This window comes from Dipteris shenzhenensis, chromosome 23, assembly GCF_047967505.1.
Source record: "Dipteris shenzhenensis isolate YYH24624 ecotype China chromosome 23, Dip_SZ_1.0, whole genome shotgun sequence".
Classification (NCBI taxonomy): Eukaryota; Viridiplantae; Streptophyta; class Polypodiopsida; order Gleicheniales; family Dipteridaceae; genus Dipteris; species Dipteris shenzhenensis.
In genome coordinates, this window is record NC_141618.1 from 13,650,592 (window position 1) to 13,669,431 (window position 18,840).

Consider the following 18,840-nt stretch of genomic DNA (forward strand, 5'->3'; position numbering starts at 1 on the left):
TCCTACACCCATTGAAGATTCCATCTAGCAAATGTGAAAGCATCTCCATGGATTTTATTATTGGTTTACCTAGGACACAGAGGGGGCATGACTCTACATGGGTAATTGTGGATTGATTGAACAAGATGGCTCACTTTATTCCAACCAATGAAGAGGTTAAAAGTCTTGAATTAGCTACCTATTTGTGGAACATATTTATAAATTGTATGGGCTACCAACCTGTATTATTAGTGATTGTCAGGATAGTAAATTTAATGATTTTTGGCGGGCTATGTTTATGAGGTTGAAACTTCTTTGAATATGAGCACTACGGATCATCCACAGAGTGATGGTCAAACTGAAAGGGTCAATCAGGTCATTGAGGATATGCTTCAAGTATATGTAAGTAAACAGAAAACTAATTGGGAATAACATTTTCCCATATTAGAATTTGCATATAACAGTGCCAGACATTCAGCTACAGGTTTTAGTCCATTCATGATGATGTATGGATTTCAACCTAGAGCCCCTTGCAGTGGGAGTTGAAAAAGAGAAGGTTCAAGCAACCAAGAATTTCTTGAGGATATAATAAAATGCTTAAGTTAGCTAAAGATAGCATCAGAAGAGCTCAAGATAGAGCAAGAAGTTATGCAAACCCCCACCATAGAAGGTTGGAGTTTGAAGTAAATGAGAAAGTCTATATTAGGGTACCTTAATCATCAGATTTCTCTAAAGACAGGTAAATGTCCAAAGTTGTCTCCTAGGTATTGTGGACCATTCACAATACTTGAGAGAATTGGAGAACTTGCTTACAAATTAGCTTTACTTGAAGGATGTAGAGTACATCCAGTTTTCATGTAAGTAGGCTAGAAAGAAAGTTAGGAGATGATGATTATCTCATTGGAAATGAAGTCCTAGTTGAACTCATTGAGCTTACTACTTTACCACATGAACTAGAAAGAATTTGTGCTTCACATGGGCAGCACAAGGAGAAGCTGCCAAAAAGAGCCTACGAGAGGAACAATCTAGGAGGGCCTTGCTTCATCAAGCACCCAAGAGCTTGCCCCATGGATTGGATCCACCACCCTTAGCGGCGGTAAGCATTATTGACCCAAGAGATTGTGTGCCCAAAGTCAAGCATTGGGGGAGCTGCTCGATGTCCATGTGGAGGATGTGTTTTGGGGGAGGAGAAGCTTTGCAAATGCGGCCTTGTTGTACATAGATCATCTCTCATTTTGGTATATCTCTTTCCCAATGTCTAAAGAAGTGCCATGCAATAGAGACTGCCATTTCTCTGTGCCCCATAGTGTTGAGGAAATGCACACTTTGCATAGACATTTTTCTACAGACTGGAACGAAGCATTATTTGGGAGCTTTCGATAATTGGTTCCTTTCGAAGCAGAAAGGAGCAATATGTGAATTATTTATGAGGACCCACCGAGGCTCGAAGAACGAAACTTTTATTATGCCCAAGAAGACCTCCTATTGGAAGCTGCATAGTTGAGTGGGCATCTCACATGGTCCATGCATAGACTAGGTATTATTTTGGGTATCCCCCCAACGTAATTCTCAATACTATCATTGACTTTTGTTGTGTTGTGTTGTGCTACTTCTCTAGGTTGCCTAAATTGAAGTGATGAGTTCAAACAACCTTCGAAGTCCCATATAAAATCACATCATAGATGAAGTGCTTTTAGAGGCATCGGTAGAAAGGGGCACGGGACACAAATTTGGGCCGCAAGTGGAGCGAGCATGGCATTATTAATTTCATGGAAAGGGTCGAGATGAGGATCAAAGGAGTGGAGGAGAGCGCGAGATGGGAAATTGGAAAAGTGGGATGGGTGAGGCACCTGCAGCTTTCGCCTTGCCACTCCAGGCTATTCGATTTTATGGTAAACACAGAGGATGAACAAGGCAAGATCTTAATACACAAGTATGATATCACAAGGGGATCATGGGAGGTGGAAAAAAGGATACTGTGAGATCTGATAAAGGAGAGGGTACCGTGGGCGGTGGTGTACATAGAGAAGAGGCTGGCATACACTTGGCAATTAAAAATGTGGAAAGAAGCACAATTAAGGTACAGGGAGAATTTTCATTTTCAAAGCACAATTGTATGATGCAGCAGAAGCTTTGCAAGATTATCTTCCAATTGTGTTATTGTGTATTTATAGGGAAATTTTCATTGTGGCAATGTTGTGTAGGGCTATGAGTCCTTAATAGGGCTTCTAACACCTCCTCTCAGTTAGGGCACAAATACTAGAGGATTAGGGTAGGAAAGTGCGACACCCTTGAGTGTTTCAGGTGCGATACTCGCATAATTGAAAGATAAGGAAGTCTTTCACATCTGTAGCATCACATAGGATGCATACCATTTTTATTTAATTGCAATTATGCTAATCTAGACAACAACGCAACATCGTGCAAGTCCCATTTCAAAACTATGGAGCTAGCAATATGCAAAATATGAGCGATCTTTATTTTCTATGATTGGCATCATGCAAATAATCACATTAATTAGTAAGTTGAAGTGTTTAAAATCAATGGTCTTCTATATACCAGTGTCATTTTACATTTGCAGTAATGCACGTATTATGTATCAAATCTTGACGCAGCAATGCATGGGTTTCCTACTTGTATATTCACCATGGACAACAATCACAAAACTTTCAATTTTTAGTACCATCACACATCCAAGGCTCAAGTCAAAATCCAACTCGAATTCGTGTAAATAAATACAGTTCACAAGCACATGACATTTGGTAAATGAAAACATAAAATTCATTTCTTCTAAGAGCATTCAAAATTTTTACATATGCATAGAAAATACTGGTCTCTACTACTGTGCCATGCCACCTCGTTTTTAAAGACCTTCCCAAACTCACATTTTGTAAAGTTAGGCAGTTCAATCTCTTCCCAAGCAGATCCAATTGCTTCTTAAATGGATCCGATTGCGTCTCTCGTGGAGGATCTGTCCGCAGAATTGCGCAGGCAATGGGTGCAACATTGGCCTGCAAAAGGAAGCTTTACAGAACCAGTTCTTGCGTTTATCCATGCTGTGGATTGGACGGTATTTCTTCACATCCTATGTCTCTTGGAATGCTAGAAAACGAACTAAAGGTCTTTCAAGCAGTTCTGAATTTCGTAGGTGACAAGCAAGGTAGCCTAATGGGATATACATAAATAGTTTTGGTTCGTCCCTATCAGGGTTTTGTGAGCCCTCCTCGACTTTTCAACAAATTTGTAAGTTACATGCACTTGGAGATATTGATTAATTGCAATGTCTCTAGTTAGGACGCCTTTCAGGGATTATTAAGGTTGGTAGGACTTCGGAGAACCTGCCCTGAGTTTGGGGCTGTGCATAAGCTTCGGATAGTATGGGCCAAGCCATTTATTCCAAGACTTTCGATTGTGATGACAAAGTGTTGTAAGTACTCCAGGTTTTCTGTCCAAGCCATTTAAGACTTTCAACAGAAGTGTTGTAAGTACGAGAGTTTACTCTCTAAGAATGTCTCTGTGTTCAAGGATGATCAGTGTGTCCATGTATTCGGGGATGATAAGTTGTAATAGGACGGAGTTTGGTGCCAGCATAACTCTCAGTAAGCATTCTGGAAATTTTGAAACCAGATGGCAGCTTATGCTGTCGACTTTTTGTGTTCATTTCCTGCCGCTACCATATCATAGGGAACGAGGGCCTGTGATTTGGGTGTGTTCGCTCACGGGAGGATATCATTTCCTTAAAATTTCCCTGTTTTGCTAGGCGTGGGGGTATATGGCGTGGCGGTTGGGTGTGGCCAATCGGCCCATCCGACTAAGGGCCCTTGGTCGGGGGCCAGCCAACTAGCAGGGCTGGATGCATGTTCTACAACAAGGGAATGGGCCATCTTTTTTCTTTAAATAGGTGGATTGCATGAAGAAGGAATGGAGAGGGGTCAAAATATAAACATATGATTGGATAACAAAAAAGAAGGGTGGATAAGTAACAATGATTAATGTGGGCATCAAGAACGGCTTTGATAGGTGGATGGAAATAACCACTCAATGGCTAAAGGCTTTGCATGGAATTTTAAAGTTGAGGACGTGAACAGTGGAAGAGGAAATAAAACGAGCCATGGGTGCACCATCTACAAGGAGAGGTCACCGTTTTGCTTCACGGGCCTTTTGCTTGCTTCTGTGGATTACATGAGTCGTGGGTGATCGCAGGGGTTCACAAAGATCTGCCTTTTGTTCATATAGATGCAGTTTGTCAAATTGACGTGTCACTCTGAATCCGAGATAAAGTCAGATAACTTGATTCTCAATGATGTAGTCAGCCTACTCAGAGCAGCAATGTAATGAGCGCCCTGGCAGCGTCTAATGCTAGCTGCAATGGTTTTAAGCTGTTTTAAGTCTGAGAGAAACTGCTCCTTTCTTCACATGTGATTCTTCTTTTCGCCTTGTAATATAGTTTTCTGCTTAAGCTTCATTCTAAAGTTCAATCCATTACATTACGTTGAGATGTAGGCGGGGGAAACTCATTCCATCCCTGATATTCAGTCAGTATATGAGGTCTTATTGGGGTTCAAGTCAATCATACATATCATTGTGAAGAGTTCTCCGAATCGCGAATCATGAGAGCCCTAAATGATTAAGGAACCTAACATCTCCTGATGTCACTGCAGAGAAAGAGGGCCTTTGTTGTGGGTGTGCCTGCCCAGAATGAGGTTAGGTTTGTTAGAATGTCACTATCCCCACCTGTGAGCCCCTGATTCGAGGGAACAAGGGGGCAGGAGACTACAGGGGGCTGAGGGGGGAAATCCAGAAGACCTACCTGGCCTGGAACTCACGCGACAGCAGCATGATGGTGCGGCATGGAGGGCGCCTCCTGGAGCAGCATGTTGCTGCGTTCCTGGACTGCATCAGCAGCCCATGTGCACAGCACATGGGCCTTTATGTAGGCCTGGCCCAAGCTCACCTGGGTCGGCCAGGGCAGCCAGCAAAAGGGCCGACCAAGGCTGGTCGGTGGAGGCCCTACAGGCTGGGATTACAGCAGGGGCCGACCTGTGCACATGGGCCTTTATGTAGGCCTGGCCCAAGCTCACCTGGGTCGGCCAGGGCAGCCAGCAAAAGGGCCGACCAAGGCTGGTCGGTGGAGGGCCTACAGGCCGGGATTACAGCAGGGGGCCGGGATTACAGCAGGGGGCTGACCCCCTGCTGATCGGTTTTTGGCCCAGGATGGGCCTATAAATAGCAGCCCCCCTCAATCCCCCTCATTCTCCATCAACCTACACCTAATGCCTTGTCCCACCCTTCTTGAACTCTAATGGTGTGTGCCTTCATACTGAAGACTACCAATCTCAGCATGAAGGGCATCCAAGCAGCATGTAAGGAGAGGGAGAGTGCTCAGTTTGTGACAGCAACCCTTGCTGCCTTTTGTGCTCAGCTCTGAGCTTTCGTTCAGTGGACGAATACATATCTGAGTTTAGTCTCTATCTCTCTTTATCTCTCTTGAAAAAGGTTTTGTGTATGAGTGTGATGATCTATCTAGTTTACTGAGTGTTGTATGAGCTGTTAGAAGGTCACTGCCCCACCTGTGAGCCCCTGATTTGAGGGGACAAGGGGGCAGGAGACCATAGGGGTAGGGGAAGGTAAAAGGCAGAAGACCTACCTGGCAGGGAACTCGTGCTGCAGCAAGAAAATGGAATGGCATCCTAGGCACCACCTGGACCTGCACACGGATGGGAGATGGGAGCTGCAACAGCAGCCCATAAAGTAGGGCTTATGGGCCCTTAAATAGGGCTGGCCTAAGCTGGCCAGACCAGCCAGCAAAGGCCGACTAATCAGGTCGGTTGGTGGGCAGGCAGGTCGGTGCCTTGGGCAGGGAGCTGATTCCCTTGTCGGCCAGATTGAGGGGGCTTAGCCCCTCCTATAAAAAGCCACCCCTTCCCCCCTCATTCCTCATTACCTGCACTTACAGCCTTGCACACAGGCAAGGGCACAGGGAGAGGAAGAGGCTCAACATTATTGACAGCATCTCAGGCTGTTTGTACACGCTCATCATTGAGCTTTTGTTGCCCATGATTGTGGAAGAATATATCTGAGTTTTGCCCTATCTCTCTTTCAGTTTTTCTGAGTGTTGTATGAGCTAGAGAGGAAGTGAGGTGTGAGTGATTCTATCCTCTATTTCCAACATGGTATCAAAGCTAGGTTCACAGCTCTAGATTGGAGTACCTCTGCTAGAAGGCGACTCCAATCGACACTCAGGTTTGCTGTGTGGTCAAGCTCTCCGCTGTAAATTCAGTTTACTGTTCTTTATTACAGCAAGGATGCAGGACAACGATTCTACTGTTGCCTCTTCAGCCCCTTCTCTTCCTTCCTCCTCCTCTAGATTCCTCTCATTTACAATCCTGAACTTCGGAGAGTCAGGGAAGTTAGACGGGTTGAACTACCCGATCTGGAAAATGAAGATCCGGAGCCATCTTGTGGCCCGGAAGTTGTGGAAGCTAAAGACGGGGGTGAAGGCAAAACCGAAAGACTTGTTGGACAACAAGGGGAAGATTCTCATTCCAATGGATGGTGAAGAGCTTGAGAATTGGGAAGAGAGAGATGCCCACTCCCTAGCATTAATCATTGGGACCACCGCGGACTCTGTTCTTTCACACATCCAGATAGCCGAGACGTCTGTACAGGTTTGGGCATCCTGAAGGATTTGTATGAAACGGTCAATACATCTCGGATTCTGATGCTCCAACACCAACTGTACAATTTGGGCATGAATGAGGCAGACAATGTTCATGACCATGTGACAAAGGTCAAGATGGTAAGGGACCAGCTCGCGGCAGTTGGTCATAAGGTAGATTCAAGTCAACTGGCATTGTTGATCTTACACAAGCTACCTCGAAGCTTTGAGAATTTCGTGACTATGGTCACTGTAGGACAAAGGACCAAGCCTCTCACCTTCGAAGAGCTTGGGCCTTTACTATTGCAGGAAGAGGCTCAGGAAAAAGTGTTTACGCAATCGGACGAGAAGGCTCTCGTGGCGAGGGGGGACAAGCTCGGCAAGGGTAAGTTCAAAGACTCCAAGAACAAAAACAAGACCTAGGATGCGGAGAAAAAGAGGCAGATGAAGTGCTTCTACTGTGAGAAGCTTGGTCATTCCGCTAAAGAGCGCCGCAAGAAGAAGGCGGACTTCAAGAAGGAATCCAAGTCTATGGAGGAGCCAACGACCGAATCGGCAAACGTCACGACCGGCGCTCTCTTCATCATCATTGAGTACTGCTCCGCTTATGCAATCAGTGAAGGAGAGGAAGATTGGTATGTGGATAGTGGAGCTTCAAAGCACATGTCCAACAAGAAGGAATGGTTCAAAACCATGGAAGGTACGCATCCCGATTCCAAGGTCACTATTGGGGATAACCGGTCATTCCCTGTGAAGGGTGTTGGTAGTATTCTGTTCATTACGACTGCAGGAAATGAGGAGTTGATTTCCGGTTGTATGTATGTATATAATTTGTGCAAGAACCTATTGTCAGTCAGTCAGATGGGCAAGCACAATATGTCGGTATTATTCGACAATGGCAAGGTCACTGTCACATCCAAGGCAAATGTGGCTGAAGGTGTTGAGGAGCATGGGCTATATCGGCTCAATGCTCTGTTGGTGCACGGGGACCATGGAAGATCCAGATTATGGCACCGTCAACTATGGCACTCTCTTCGAGATGCAGAATACAAAGATGGTGGATGGATTTCCACCGATTGCAGGCAATGATCGTGTCTGCAGGGCTTGCGTGGAAGGCAAGTAACATAGGGACAAGCTCCCATAGGAGGCCTCATCACGAGCCAAGAAGCCGCTCGAGTTGGTTCACACCGATGTCTGCGGCCCAATGTCGACAAATTCATTCGCATGACACGGGTATTCTGCCTGGCCAAGAAATCTCAAGCTTTCGAGAAATTCAAAGACTGGAAGGCCTAGGTAAAGAAGGAGAGCGAGGAGGTAATCAAAGTCTTCTACACCGACAGAGGGGGAGAGTTCACTTCTACCGAGTTCAATGGGTTCTGCAAGAAGCAAGGGATTAAGAGACAACTCAGGACAGCTCGCACATCTCAGCAGAATGGAGTTGCTGAGAGGAAGCACAGGACCGTCATAGAGACAGGGTTGACTATGTTGCGAGGGAGGAATCTCTCGAAAGCCTACTGGGGTGAAGCCGTGAACACTGCCGTTCACATCCTCAACATAACCAAGACCAAGGCTGTTGATGTCAAGACTCCATACAAAGTTTATTATGGTAATAAGCCCATCATATCTCATCTGAGGGTTTTTGGTTCTAAAGCATTTGTGCATGTACACAAAGATGAGCAAACAAAGCTGGATCCCCATAGCCGGAGCTGTATCTTTGTGGGATACAGCAAAGAGTCCAAGGCCTACCGCCTATTTGACCCAAACAAGAAGAAGATCCTTATCAGCATGGATGTGATCTTTGAAGAGACCGAGCCACAGCCTGTGGAAGAGGTTCCAGAACTTCCAGCGTTACTCCCACCCAAAGTCACCATCCACGAGGTGGAGCCGATTGAAGACCTCGAGGAGGAGGAGGAGGAGCATGCCATTCCAGAGCTAGCTCCCAAGTCAACTCCATCCAAAGCACCTCCATATGAGAAGAAGCTACCTCAATGGTATTTGAAGACTTTAGCAGACTCATGGGTCACAGACATACTCGAGAGCAGTTATGGAGGGCGGTGGTCTCATAGAAACATGAAGACTCCCTCCGTGAACTTCGCTTTGGTAGCTCAACTTGCGAAGCCCCGTTCCTTCCAGGAAGTGAAGGATATACCAAAATGGCAGGAAGCCATGAAGGCAGAGATGGATGCCATTTTGAAAAATGACACCTAGGATTTAGTGCCCAAACCAACCAAGCGGAAGGTCATTGGGACTAAATGGGTGTACAAGCTTAAGTTCAAGTCAGATGGGAGCATGGACAAATACAAAGCAAGATTGGTGGTGAAAGGCTATGCACAGTCAGAAGGACTTGACTTCGACGAGACCTTTGTCCCCATAGCTAGAATGGTGACTATTTGGACAGTCATTGCCTTGGCTACTCATCACAGTTGCCTATTTTTCAGATGGACATCAAGTCTGCATTTTTGAATGGTAACCTGGAGGAGGAGGTATATGTGGCACAGCCACCAGGATTTCAGATTCCAGGATCCCCATCAAAAGTCTGCAAACTGAAGAAGGCCTTATACGGGCTGAAACAGGCCTCTAGAGCTTGGTACCAGCGGATAGATGTTTTCTTTTAGAAGATTGGGCTTCAGTAGAGTCCATCAGAGAGAAATCTCTATCTTGACACAGAGGGGGATTTGCGCCTGGTATTGATTCTATATGTCGATGACCTCATCATTACTGAGGATCACACAAAGAAGATTGCTCAGGTCAAGAGACTTCTTATAGAGGAGTTCGAGATGATTGACTTAGGCATACTTCACTACTTTCTTGGGATTGAGGTGAAGCAAGGAAACAGCAGTATCTTTATTTCACAGGAGAAGTATTGCAGGGAATTGCTCAAACGCTTTGAGATGGAAAATTGCAAAGCAGTAGTGACTCCCATGGAAACTGGTTTGAAGCTGAGTGTGCGTGATCCATCTTAGCCGGTTGATTCATCACTATATCGACGCTTGGTGGGGAGTTTGCTTTACCTCACCAATACTCGACCAGACATTTCCTTCGCAGTTGGATTGCTTTGTTAGTTCTCCACCACACCCAAGAAGGCTCATTGGGACGTAGGTATGAGGGTGCTAAGGTACTTGAAGGGTACCTGCACCTACGTCATCACTTATACTAAAGGCATTGAGTTGGGAGGTTTCTGTGATAGTGATTGGGCAGGTGACATTGATACCCGGAGATCGACCTATGGATATTGTTTTTTACTCTCATCAGGAGCCGTGTCATGGTTGAGTAAGAAACAAACTACTGTCAGACGGAGTACAGGGCTGCCGGTACAGCGGCATGTGAAGCATTGTGGCTCAGGTGGATCTTGGAGGACATGAATGTGGCCCAAGAAGATGCGACTGCAGTTATGTGCGACAACCAGAGTTGCATAGAGATCGCCAACAACCCTGTGTTTCACGCACGGATGAAGCACATCGAGGTCCACTCCTACTTTGTTCGAGAACTCATCGACAAAGAAGTCATAGAGTTGATATATTGCCCAACCAACGACGACATCTTAGATGTCTTCACGAAGGTGCTTCCCAGGGAGCAGTTAGAGCACCTCATTCGACGCATGGGGATTGGCCCACAGTTGTGATATTGAGAGGGGGTGCTAGAAGGTCATTGCCCCACCTGTGAGCCCCCGCCGATTTGAGGGGACAAGGGGGTAGGAGACCATAGGGGGTAGGGGAAGGTAAAGGGCAGAAGACCTACCTGGCAGGGAACCTGCGCTGCAGCAAGATGATGGCGCGGCGTCCTAGGCGCCACTTGGACCTGCACACGGGCGGAGATTGGAGCTGCAACAGCAGCCCATAAAGCAGGGCTTATGGGCCCTTAGATAGGGCTGGCCTAAGCCGGCCTGACCAGCCAGCAAAGGCCGACCAATCAGGTCGGTTGGTGGGCTGGCAGGTCGGTCCCTTGGGCAGGGAGCCAACTCCCTGGTCGGCTAGATTGAGGGGGCTTAGCCCCTCCTATAAAAATCCCCCTCATTCCTCATCACCTGCATTTACAGCCTTGCACACAGGCAAGCGCACAGGGAGAGGAAGAGGCTCAGCATTATTGACAGCATCTCAGGCTGTTTGTACGTGCTCATTATTGAGCTTTTGTTGCCCACGATTGTGGAAGAATATATCTGAGTTTTGCCCTATCTCTCTTTCAGTTTTTCTGAGTGTTGTATGAGCTAGAGAGGAAGTGAGGTGTGAGTGATTCTATCCTCTATTTCCAACATGAGCTGCGATCGGAGTGAGGGGTGTGAGAGATTCTATCCTCCTATTTCCAACATGGTATCAGAGCACGGTTTCGAGCTCTAGAAGGGAGTTCCTCAACAAGAAGGCGACTCCAATCGACACTCAGGTTTGCTGCGTGGTCAAGTTCTCTACTGCAAGTTCATTTTCAGTTTGCTGTTTTCTATTATAGCAAAGATGGAAGAGAAGGAACTATCTATAGCCTCTTCATCCCATGCTCATCCTTCCTCCTCCTTTTCTCATCTTCCTTCTTCATTCATCCCTAACTTTGGCGAGTGTGGGAAGCTAGATGGGACGAACTATCCCATATGGAAGGTGAAGATCCTTAGCCATCTTGTGGCTCGGAAACTATGGAAGCTCGTGATGAGTGTTGAAGAGAGGCCGGAGGATGTTTTGGACAAGAAAGAAAGAATTTTGATTCTAGCTAGGTGGGGAGGATCTCGCAGCGTGGGAAGACAGAGATGCCCAAGCCCTAGCCATGTTGATCGGGACGACGGTAGATGCAGTAATTCCCCACATTCAGATGGCAGAGACGTCTATAGAGACCTGTACAAAACAGATAACATGTCTCGGATCTTCACTCTCCAGCATCAGTTATACAATCTGGATATGAGTGAGGGAGACAATGTTCATGACCATTTGACGAAAGTCAAGGTGGTGAGGGATTAGCTCACAGCAGTTGGTCAGGAGGCAAACTCAAGTCATCTAGCTTTGCTAACACTTCACAAGCTACCTCGTAGTTTCAAGAGTTTCGTGACGACAGTCACTGCAAGACAGAGGACCAAGCCTCACCTTCGAAGAGCTTGGCCCTTTACTATTACAGGAAGAGGCTCAAGAAAAACTATTTAGTCAATCGGACGAGAAAGCACTTGTGGCAAGGGACAAGCCAAGCAAGGGCAAGTTCAAAGATTCCAAGAACAAGATGTAGAGAAAAAGAGGCACATGAAATGCTTCTACTGTGAAAAGCTTGGTCATTCAACTAAGGAATGTCGCCAAAAGAAGGCAGGCCTTAAGTGGAAGGAGTCCAAAGCCAAGGAGGAGCCAAAGACTGAATTTGCCAACGTCACCACCGGCGCTCTCTTCATTACTAGTACTGCTCAGCCTAGGCAATCAGCGAAGGAAAGGAAGGTTGGTACGTGGACAGTGGAGCCTCAAAGCACATGTCCAACAAGGTTTGGTTCAAGACCATGGAAGGTACACATCTTGACTCCAAGGTCAATGTGGGGGATAACCGGACATGCCCTGTGAAGGGTGTTGGTAGTATCCCATTCCTCACGATTGCAGGAAACGAGGAGCTGATTTCCAGTGTACTCTATGTACCGACTTTGTGCAAGAATCCTTTGTGTGTCAGCCAAATGGACAAACACAACAGGTCGGTCTTATTCGACGACGATAAAGTCACTGTCACATCCAAGGCAAATGGAAAGGTGGTGGCTTATGGCGTCCAGAAGCATGGGCTATATCGGCTCAACGCTTTGTTGGTGCACAAGGACCATGGCAGATCCAAATTATGGCATGGGCGGTTCGGTCACGTCAATTATGGCACTCTTGTCGAGATGCAAAAGTCCAAGATGGTGGATGGACTTCCACCGATTGCAGGCAATGATCGTGTTTACAGGGCTTACTTGGAGGGCAAGAAACACAAGGACAAGTTCCCACAGGAGGCCTCATCACGGGCCCAGAAGCCGCTCGAGTTGGTTCATTCCGAAATTTGCGGCCCGATGTCAACAAATTCATCTGCATGTTCGCGATATTCTTTTTTATTTGTGGATGATTTCAGTCAAATGACCTGAATATTCTGCCTGGCCAAGAAGTCTCAGGTTTATGAGAAATTCAAAGAATGGAAGGCCCAGGTAGAAAAGGAGAGCGGGGAGGTAGTCAGAGCCTTTCGCATAGATAGGCAGAGGGGGGAAGTTCACTTCTACCGAGTTAATGGATTTTGCAAGAAGCACGGGATCAAGCGGCAACTCACTACAGCTCGCACATCTCAGCAGAATGGAGTTGCTAAGAGAAAGCACGTGACCGTACAAAGAGACAGGTTTGACCATGTTGCGAGGGAGAAATCTTTCGGAAGCTTATTGGGGTGAAACCGTGAACACTACTGTTCACATCCTCAACAGAACCAAGACCAAGGCTTTGATCATAACACTCCATATGAAGCTTACTATGGTAAGAAACCGACCATATCTCATTTACGGATTTTCGGTTCTAATGCATTTGTTCATGTGCATAAAGATGAGGGGGCGAAGCTTGATTCCCATAGCATAAGATGTATCTTTGTGGGATACAGTGAGGAATCCAAGGCCTATCGCCTTTACGACCCAGTGAAGAAACATATCCTTATCCGCAGGGACGTGATCTTTGAGGAGTCAGAGCCCCAGATTGGAGAAGAGGTTCAGGAACTTCTGACATTACCCCCACCCAAGGTCACCATCAAAGAGGTGACGACTGAAGAACCTCAGGAGGAGGAGGAGCAGGAGGTTCCAGTACCGGCTCCAAAGGCATCTCCAACAAAGGCACCTCTGTCAAAGAAGAAGCTACCTCAGTGGTATTTGAAGACTTTAGCAGACTCACGGGTCACGGACATTCCCGAGAGTAATTTTGGAGGGCGGCAATCTCAACACAACGTGAAGACTGCCTCCGCGAACTATGCTATGGTGGCTCAGCTTGAGGAGCCTAGATCCTTCGAGGAAGCGAGGGATATACTAGAATGGCAGGATGCTATGCAAGCAAAGATGGACACCATTCTGAAAAATGACACCTGGGATTTGATAGACAAGCCGACCAAGTGGAAGGTAATTGGTACTAAATGGGTGTATAAGCATTTGATGGGAGCTTGGACAAGTACAAAGCTCGATTGGTGGTGAAAGGCTATGCACAGTTAGAAGGACTTGGCTTTGATAAGACCTTCACCCCCACAGCCAGGATGGTGACGATACGTACAGTTATTGCCTGGGCTGCTCATCACAGTTGGCCTATCTCTTAGATGGACGTCAAGTCTGCATTTTTGAATGGAACCTTGGAGGAGAAGGTATATGTGGCGCAGCCACCAGGATTTCAGATTCCAGGATCCACATCAAAAGTATGCAAGCTGAAGGCCTTATATGGGCTGAAACAGGCCCCCAAAGCATGGTACCAGCGAATAGATGTTTCGGGCTGTAGCGGAGTCCATGAAAGGCAAATCTTTATCTCGTCTCAAAGGGGGATTTGCGGCTGGTAATTATCCCTGGTGGCCTCATCATTATAGGAGATCATGTGAAGAAGAGTGCTTAGGTCAAGAAACTTCTCATGGAGGAGTTCGAGATGACGGACTTGGGAATACTTCATTACTTTCTTGGGATTGAAGTGAAGCGGGGAAAGAGCTGCATCTTTATCTCACAAGAGAAATATTGCAGGGAGCTATTCAAACACTTTTAGATGGAAGATTGCAACCTCATTAAATTGGCTGAGATTGCTGAGAGGAAATTGAATCCTCGTAAACCCTTCAACAAAGGAAATGAGAAAGGTATTGTACAAAATGTTAACAGCCAATCACGTTCTGGATGGATACCATTTCCTTCCATGACTGATGATGAGAAGAAAAAGATAATTAAGGAGGGTAAATGTTTCGGATGTAAGAAACATAAGCCAGGGCATCCATGGCATGAATGTCCTACTCTATTAGCCAAAATTGCCAAAACCAACTCTGTAAAAGGGAAAGGCAAAGCATCCAAGCAGGAGGGTGAGGCTTCTACCTCCTCATCCCAGGACTCTATGGTGAACATAGAACCACGAGTAAATGCTATCCATTCAGGCAACACTGATGTATGGATGTGTGAACTGAATAGAGAGTAGGCATATTCATTGTAGAGTATGGACAGAGAATAAATAATTTTCTCCTCCGTGTAGAGCGTCTGATAAGATGAATAGGGCTGAAATAGAAGAATTGGGAAAAGAGATTGAAGGTCTATAATTTCTATAGACTAAGTAGCTCTCCATTGCAAAATCATCTATAGCCAAGGTCTACCTAGTTCAATAACACACTTGGGTGAGAGAACATCTTTTGAATACTAACTTGTTTGTTGAGAATATGTTTCAGCTTATTGAGCAGGTTACTATAAAGAGATTTCAGTAGCTTGGTATTTAGAAGAGAATTCTGAGCATGAAGAGATATTGAAGAGGCACTGCAGTGGTACTTCTGCATTTTGAATATTCAGCATTAAGAGGAACCATAACTTGAAGATGGAATTTAAGTTTTGATTCAGAAGAGATCGTGTACTGCCAAGAGAAGACTATTTGCAGATTATGAAGAGGAGATGCAAATGCAGAAGTAAAAGAGAAGCGTACGCAAGAGAAAGAGACAAGAGAGGATCCAGAAGAGGATTTCTGCCCATTTAAGCAGGAGGGAGTGTCATGACGAGAAATCACTAATCCGTGATTAGTAGATGTTAAAACATTATTAAATATTATACGCCAATGGTGTAACATGTATATGTATTATGATGGGCACCGACCGATTTGTTATGGCAGTGGTTCATCTCAGTAGATAGGACTAGTCGAGCTGGAGCCATTGCTTCAGACGGCATCGAATTTGGACATGTGATACTTATTTTATTAATAAAAATGTGCACACACGTGTCTAGGTCGTCCTAGGGGCAATGGCAAGGGAAGGGTGCATTAAGGTGCATTGAATGGTAGATGCATGGGTCATAGGCTAAGGGTAGGTATAAATGGGAAGATGGAACATGAGTGATCTCAAGGCACATAAATGAAAGGGTATCACCCTTTGATTGTGAATCTCACGTGGCATTCTTCATTTACCTTGCATTCATTCGCCATCTCTCACACACCTTGCATGTAGGTCGAAAAATAGAAACAAGTACTCTCACAAGGGCGCTCTTTCCCATTGGAGGGCCAATTGGAATTCAAATTCTGCATGCATTGCACACATTTGCATTCTTGAGAAGGCTGGTTCTTCACATGATGGGATATGAACCATTATTTGCAGATTTAGCAAGCATGCCCACTTTATTCCCGTACAGAAGAAGATTACAGCAAATGAGATGGCGAGACTTCTTATGTCTCATGTGTTTAAACATCTTGGGATGCCTCAATCGATTGTTAGTGATCGAGACCCGCAGATGACAAGTCTTTTTTGGAGAGGTATCTTTGAGAATATGGGTACCACGCTGAATTTTTCATCCTCTTTCCAGCTTGAATCTGATGGACAATCAGAAGAAGCCAACTCCACTGCCCTTGATCTTCTCAAGTGTTATGTTTCGGACCAGCAATCGAAATGGGAGCAATTTTCGCCACTTGTTGAGTTTGCGTACAACAATACTGTACATTCATCTATAGGGAAAGCACCCTTTGAGGTTGTGATAGGAGAACGGAAGGTACCTCCCATTCTGCATATGAAAGAGAAGATTTTTGAAGTGGAGAGATTTGTGGAAAGTCTGGATGTTGCCTACCAAAAGGTCAAAACAGCCAGAAAAGCCAGGAGAAGCACAAATAGTGTTGGAAAGGTCACCTCCCTCCCCATCTGTAAGCCCCCAAATGAGGAGAGCGTGGGGGAGGGAGACCTAGGGCAGGATGTGCCCAAAGAGAGATTACCTGGATGTGTGGATCTGGGACAGATCTGGAGCATTCATGGTTGGTGGGGTATCCCAAGGATGAAAGGCTGCATCAGGAGCAGCTCATGTGCAGGAAGATGGCGGGGACACATAGTCTTGGATCAGGCCTGGCATGAGGCACTCAGAGGATAGCTTCAGGATGACAAGGCGTGGAGTCATGGCTGGACTGTCAGCAGGATTGCGACCTGCAACAGACGCCAGCAGATGGCGTCAGCATGGCGAGCCATATAGCGAGGGTAGTGGGCAGGCGAAGGGCCTGCAACAGACCCTGATGATGGTGCATAGGTTGGTGCAGCAGAAGCAGGGTGAACAGGTGCTGACATGGCGGGGGATGGAGCATCACATGGCAGCCCATATGGAGGGCTGGTTCGGCTGGGCAAATCCAGCCAACCAGGCCCTATCTAGGGCTGGCCAAGGGCTCAGCCCTTGCATGGAATTGTGGGCCAGCAGGCCCTAGAAAAGAGGGCCCCAAAGGGGCATTTATAGGTAGACCAGGTCAGGGCCTGGCCGGCCTGTTTGGGTCGGCCATAGGCAGCCTGACTGGTCGGTTTTTTGCCAGCCCATTAGGGCCTATAAAAGGAGAGGCCCTGGGCCTCATAAATCATCCAGCATCCAGCAAGTTCAGGAGTAGGCAGGAGCAGCCATAAGCCACTCCCTTGGGCCTCAGACTGGGGGTGAAGGAGAGTGGAAGGTGTGCTGCAGACTTAGCTCCAGGGAGAGGCTGAACCTAGACTGTCTTCTAGGGCAGAAGATTGCTGAGATCATCATCTTCTGGAGCAGCCATTCACAAGCAGGTTGGAGTAGTGGAACAGTTATCTTGGGGCCTACATCAGGAGGACCAAGGGGACCTATGTGCTGCAGACAAAGCTTGGCAGGGGCTGCCCACCTAGGCTGACTCACAGGCAGTAAGGTGGAGAAGAACACACTGGACGGAAAGTCTACAGACACTCGAGGTGGAGCATGCGGGCTCGAGTCTGGAGATAGCCAATAGATAGGAGAAGTACCTTGTGGTAAGATCAGAGGACTACACCATTGGTGGGACTCTGGATCTATCTCTTTCGTATCGTGTCCATAGTTTTGGACGGAAATATATTATTCTGGTGGTTTCTCTATCTGGCTGGTTCATTGTCTATTGATGAGTCCGCACATCTATTTTATGCACAGAAGTTAAGAAGTTTATGATTCCACACCCCACACCACACTGTGTGAGCTCCTGGGCATTACTATCAGTCTTCCGCTGTGCGTACCCTTTGTTGGTTCTTTTCTAACATGGTATCAGAGCCCAAGTAGGAGGCTCACAGGTGTGGGAGCCTGAAGGTAGGGACCTTGCTAAAGGACGACCCTGATTCAGAAGGTCTTGGGAATCGATTTCCACGACTGGAGGATTGTGCCTTTGCGAGAAGGAGGGTGACTCAGGTTCAGTCAGGTGCATTTAAAGTTCGCGGTCCAGGTTATTTGGAGATGTACTTTTGTTGTAGACCTTGCCAAAGGAAGGACGGGTTGAAACAGACCCTCAGAGCATGGTGGCTGGAAGACTCCAGGTTGTTTACTCATCATGAGGGGGACAATTGGAAGATCGTGACGGCTGGGTTGCGCGAGTTCAAAGGCGGGAACGTGACTGAAGGACGTGGTGCTAGGAGGTGCTACCAAAGATGGACCTGTGTACCAGGATGTTGTGCGAAAGCGGAACTAGAACTGGTGGAGCAGGAGCCACTGGATGAAAAGCCAGGAAAAGATTGACATTGAAAAGTTCCAGAGGACTATGACCAGGGAGTTACTGGAGCATCTTCATCGACGTGTTGGCATTGGGCCGAGATGTGTCAGTGAGAGGGGGTGTTGGAAAGGTCACCTCCCCATTTGTAAGCCCCCAAATGAGGAGAGCGTGGGGGAGGGAGACCTAGGGCAGGATGTGCCCAAAGAGAGATTACCTGGATGTGTGGATCTGGGACAGATCTGGAGCATTCATGGTTGGTGGGGTATCCCAAGGATGAAAGGCTGCATCAGGAGCAGCTCATGTGCAAGAAGATGGCGGGGACACATAGTCTTGGATCAGGCCTGCATGAGGCACTCAGAGGACAGCGTCAGGATGACACAAGGTGTGGAGTCATGGCTGGACTGTCGGCAGGATTGCGACCTGCAACAGACGCCAGCAGATGGCGTCAGCATGGCGAGCCATATAGTGAGGGTAGTGGGCAGGCTAAGGGCCTGCAACAGACCCTGATGATGGTGCATAGGTTGGCGCAGCAGAAGCAGGGTGAACAGGCGCTGACGTGGCGGGGGATGGAGCATCACATGGCAGCCCATATGGAGGGCTGGTTGGGCT

At 46.8% G+C, this 18,840-nt stretch overlaps 1 protein-coding gene across 1 annotated transcript in view; it reads left to right on the forward strand.

Moving 5' to 3' along the window:
* Positions 1–2,879: 2,879 nt before the first annotated feature.
* Positions 2,880–18,840, forward strand: part of LOC147887020 (uncharacterized) — a 39,779-nt gene continuing 23,818 nt past the window's right edge. The window contains exon 1 of the mRNA XM_087394512.1: positions 2,880–3,049. Within this exon, the coding sequence (XP_087250638.1) occupies positions 2,921–3,049 (129 nt within the window). The 5' untranslated portion in view covers positions 2,880–2,920. The remainder of the gene's footprint in view (positions 3,050–18,840) is intronic.